Here is a 5020-nt window from a genome sequence, read left to right on the forward strand (position 1 = left end):
CAGAACATCATCGAGGACATTGAAAACTGAGTGCTCAAATTTTCTTCCAATGACGCGCTTTACTTACACCGCGCTGTATTTATTGCCTGTAACGATGGGGATTTCTTGAACCGCCTATAGCACCATTGTCCAACCCCGCAGATATCTCTCGCTATCGCAATATTTCCAGTATGCCGAAATATGACCCAAGTTTCAAAATCTTACCAAAATAGATAGTCTACCTCACTGGTCGGCTGAACAGAACTGGTACTGTAGGCACGAGTTAAGCCCCTTACTTCATTACTATTTTCCCATACACAAAAAAGGCTCTCGTGAATAAATCCCACGGGTTGTGGGATTCGAAATATCATTAAAACCTTTGCTGAGAAATATTAATTGATCAAAAATAAACAGTTTTAGCACATATTTCACACAAACATTTTATTCAACTCATTCAAACTTAATTCACGCATACTCCAGACACTCTTAACTCGGATTAGCTGGTAGAAAGGATAGTATCTAATAAAGTTATTGCCAAGAAGTGTGACCAAGGTCGAGCTATAATAGTAGACAGGATCCTTGAGACCAGAGATGTTCTAGTAAAACAAAACAGATGTTAGAAGTATAATAGTAAACCTAAATTGTTATACTTGTAAAATCAGCGAATCTTTCTTTTTGGCTTTTTCTTTGCTTTGAGCCTGAACTTTTATCTATTCTAAAATTTTCTCAGTTGTTGTCCGTATTTCTGGATCCGATTTTTTGTCCGATTTTAAACATTTTGTGGTGATAACACGTCCAAGGATTGGTAAAGAAGAGGCAACACAAGCTATAGAGCCGATTAGTCTAAGAGGTAAACTATAGGACAGCGTGATATCATACAGTAAGCCTGAAATAGAGTAATAACATGAAAGTTTACGTCGGTAAAGAGGATGAGTTTAACACAAAAGAGACACAAGGGACTTTATCAAATTACAACCGAATAGGATGACTGTGCTGTGACTGTTAGATCAAGTTCCGTAAGCACCGGTAGAATAATATAATGCTACCGGTGCTTAAGGAACATGCTGTTAAGTTATGGATTAACTTCAAGTACGTGTATCTGTTTTAAACTAAATTTTAATTTTGAAACGTGACACAGTTACCTCTGCGACTTAAGAAGACTGTAGTCTTGACTAATAGAAAAAAATGGTACATACAAAGTGATGGGATTACCATAGAGGCTTGGCTCTTGCAAGTAAGAATTAAGCTCCAGCTAACATTCTTCAGTTCAGCCGAAATGGATTAATTCACAGTGTATTCGTGCAAAACCAATAGGAGGAAAGTTTTGATAAGGTGTTGTCTTTTTTTAAGTTTTCATGGGAGAGGCCCCAGACTAAAGCTTGTAGAACTCTTAGCAATTCGCGTTGACGGGCCTCACGCGCAACAGCTTCCACCAAATCCCTCCAGGCGACGGGTCTCTTACTGGCAAAATGAGATAGCAAAAAATAAAACATACCGTATATTATACCAGCGATACCAGTGCATATTCCCTTAGCTGTATTAATGATTCCAACAGCAATGGGGAAAGTTTCAGGGTCGACAAGATCTAAAACTGCAACATTGTTCATGACGACCGTCCCTCCAAGACCAATTGCGAAAAACACCACCAATATCACCGTTTGATAATATACTTTAAATAATGACAATAAAATTAAACCAGTTCCCAAGACCAGCACGGCAGTGGAAAATAACACATAACTTTTAAAAAACGGAATCTTATTCAAAAATCCAAAACATGCTGTGGACACCGACACTGTTAAACTAATTTCTAACAAGAATAACGCTCCATTGTCGTCAGTAATATCTTTCACAACATCTGACAAAATCACAAGAAAACCATTCCCAGCAAATAACGCAATGCACGTCGAAATGGCGGTCAGAATGAAACCTAACTGGAAGATGTGTTTCAACTTTTGAACGGTGCTCCAATGTTTTGCGTCTGGGTCTTTACATGCTGGTTTTGTCCCGCGTCGACTCAGTGACGTCATCAGATATCCAAAGGCGAACGTCTGAAAGAAAATCCCGCCATAAATTAGCATCGTCCCACGCCAGGAGTATTTCGAGATGAGGAACTCGTTCAGGTAAGGAAATACGCTCACACCAACACTAGCGAAAGAGAAGAACAGACAAATGGCCAGCGATGATGATTTACCGAATGATGATGAAACCGTGACAAGCGAGACTAAATAAATACAACTACATCCAGTCCCTGAAAAATAAAACCCATCAAAAAACAGAAATAAAGTGATCCATGGGTTCTTTTCATTCAATATCTCCATAAAATCCATGTGCTCTAAAGAAGAAACTATATTCTAGATGTTCAAATCACTTAAAATCGAGTTTCCACGTCACGTTAGTCTTAAATTAAATAACTAACTCTCATACCATACAACTGGCAGATTTTTCAACCTTGTAATTGGGCTCTGCCGCGACCCCCTCCTCGTATCCCTTCATCTCAAATTGCTAATCATTTTCAGTCTAATTAAAATGAGACCAAACTTTCCTTCCGTTTTTTTATTATCTTTTAGTTTTAATATTTCCACTTCAGTTAGGGTCTAACGCCCCCTTGAACATTCGTAAAATTAACCTTATTAAGTTTATACCCCCTCCAGCACTGAAAAGTTGTGACGCGATGTTTATCAGGTTTGACCAAAAGGTTAATTTAGACGAACGTTCATTAGGGATGTCGTTAGACCCTACTTGAAGTGGTTATATTAAAAAAAAAAAAAAAAAAATAAATGCTAATAAAAAACGGTACGAAACTCGCGAAAGTTTTTAATTAGACTGATCATACAAGATATTACCTCCAATAATGCCTAGTGTCACCAGTAAAACAGGAGTGCTGGGAGCGAAGTATGCCCCAATAAAGCCAATAGTAGATAATAAAGCACCACTTAGTATAGTGATCCTGGCCCCAACTTTTACTATTATTATTCCAGTCAGCGTATCTGAAACAGATATAAATTCATTAAAATGAATCGATCTAACGACCTACCGTGAAAGTTATGCTAGAGCTCTACAACAGATTCAACTTTACGAAAAAACTTTACACCAAATACTTTGATCACGTGAAAATACAACGCAGATATCTGACATTGGCACAAAGTTAATATATGTTTTGACACATTTCTACAAAGGCAAATGGGTGCACATTCTAGGCATAAATCAGGGTTTAATAATATGTTTTGAATTTTGGGCATGGCTTACCTTTGAGTAGGTATGGATATTTAAGACGTCCTCGCACATGTCATTGTAATATTCTTAATTGATAAATAGATAGAGAAGGTGAAAAGGGGCGTTTAGAGTTTTCAGTTCATAGAAATACCTCATTTTGAATGAGTCCTCTTAATATCGGTGGTTTCGGACTAAACAAGTGACTTCTAAACTGAAAATATGACCTACTTAATCCCTCGTGAATGCCGACCAGAACTGACTGAATCATGGCCGTCTGGGCTCGCGATGATTTAAATTCGTCCAACCAATATGGCAGGAATGTTGTCATGGAGAAAGCTACTCCGATCACTATAAAATAACTACAGGATGCAGTGAGAAATAACACTATCTTTTCAACCAGATTCAACGCCATGCCTGTTTCCTTCCGTTCTTCATCTGGTCTATAAATAGAATAAAAAAATCATTATACTAGTCCGAATGAAGACGACTAAGTAAATCAAGCTTAAGCTACATTACCCTGGGCTGAATTTCACCGCCAAGTCCGCCATGTTATTCGATCCGACCAGATCTTACGAACTACAAAACCAACAGTGCCAGATCATCCAATTGATCTGATCCGACAACCAACTACTACGACTACCAACAACAACCTAGTCTGCGATATAGGCTTACACTGGAAGCGTACGTGAACTTGTCATCTACTAATGACTACCAAGTCTTCGATGTCAGGACCGAGGACGTTGACTACCAACAACTAGCCTACCTATCTGCGATATCAGCTAAGGCTAAACTGGAACTGGATTTAAACTTATCATCTTCCAACCAATTGCATTACCCTCATGCGCAACACGCTCATTCCCTACTTCCGCCTTAAGATAAACAGCGTCGATTTACTATGCAAGTCCATTACCAGCGGTAAAAATCTGCATTGACAGTTATCCAATTAGCGTTTAGAACGTTGTCGAAAGCAAATTTTCTCAGTTCTCGGATAAAATATCTGACAATTGTAAATGTAATAAACCCCTTGTATTAGATTCATATCCATGGACTGCAATAGTAGAGTAAATCGAAGTTGTTTATTCTCAAGCGGAAGTAGGAATGGACGTGTTGTGCATGCGCACGTATAGTTTCTAACCATCGACGTACTTTTCTTTACCAATCTATATGAATAATTAATTGCGTATAGCTAATACTCTGGAAATCACTTAACAAACGATATATTTTTATAAAAATTCCTTACCCCTTTTCTTCTCTTTCGACTTTCGATTCAGTTCTATCATCTTTACATTCTATAGTTGAAACTTTGGTCTTCGCACCAGTTCCGTTTAACTTGTATGACTTCACCATTTTAACTTAGAGAGTTTCAGAAAAAATTTTCTGATCCAGACACTACCCAATCAGCCGAAATAGTGATACAATGCAAGTATATTTTATGATTAGTGACGTCATAAAACACTCAGTTTTAGTAGAATTGCAAGAGCCAAAGACGTCGGACTGAAAATCGGAATGGTGCAAATTGATGCTATCACTGTCCCCGATACACACACCTCTTTACAATCCCTTTAAGAAAATATACCAAATTGAAACATTTAATACAAACAGCAATATATTATACAAACACTAGGCTAGAGTTGTTTTTATTAGTTTTCATCAGTTTATATTATTTAGATTTATGAAACAAAAACAATTCGCTATTTTTAGAGTTTTACTATAATTTATATTCATCATTCTGAACAACAACTGTTCGTAAAGTACATGTACTTGCACCAAACAACCATGACAATGGCTATGACCATGAACTAAATATTTTCATTTTTGTGAGGGCCGT

At 37.5% G+C, this 5020-nt stretch overlaps 1 protein-coding gene across 1 annotated transcript; it reads right to left on the reverse strand.

The window, feature by feature from the left end:
* Positions 1 to 393: 393 nt before the first annotated feature.
* LOTGIDRAFT_234293 (hypothetical protein) lies at positions 394 to 4539 on the reverse strand (the record flags this gene model as incomplete). Its single annotated transcript, XM_009061559.1, has 5 exons — positions 394 to 865; positions 1475 to 2227; positions 2823 to 2966; positions 3421 to 3632; positions 4433 to 4539. 5 exons carry the CDS (start codon positions 4537 to 4539, stop codon positions 690 to 692), a joined length of 1392 nt encoding a protein of 463 aa, XP_009059807.1. The 3' UTR covers positions 394 to 689.
* Between the last annotated feature and the right edge of the window lie 481 nt (positions 4540 to 5020).

This window comes from Lottia gigantea (assembly GCF_000327385.1).
Source record: "Lottia gigantea unplaced genomic scaffold LOTGIsca_49, whole genome shotgun sequence".
NCBI classification, from domain to species: domain Eukaryota; kingdom Metazoa; phylum Mollusca; class Gastropoda; family Lottiidae; genus Lottia; species Lottia gigantea.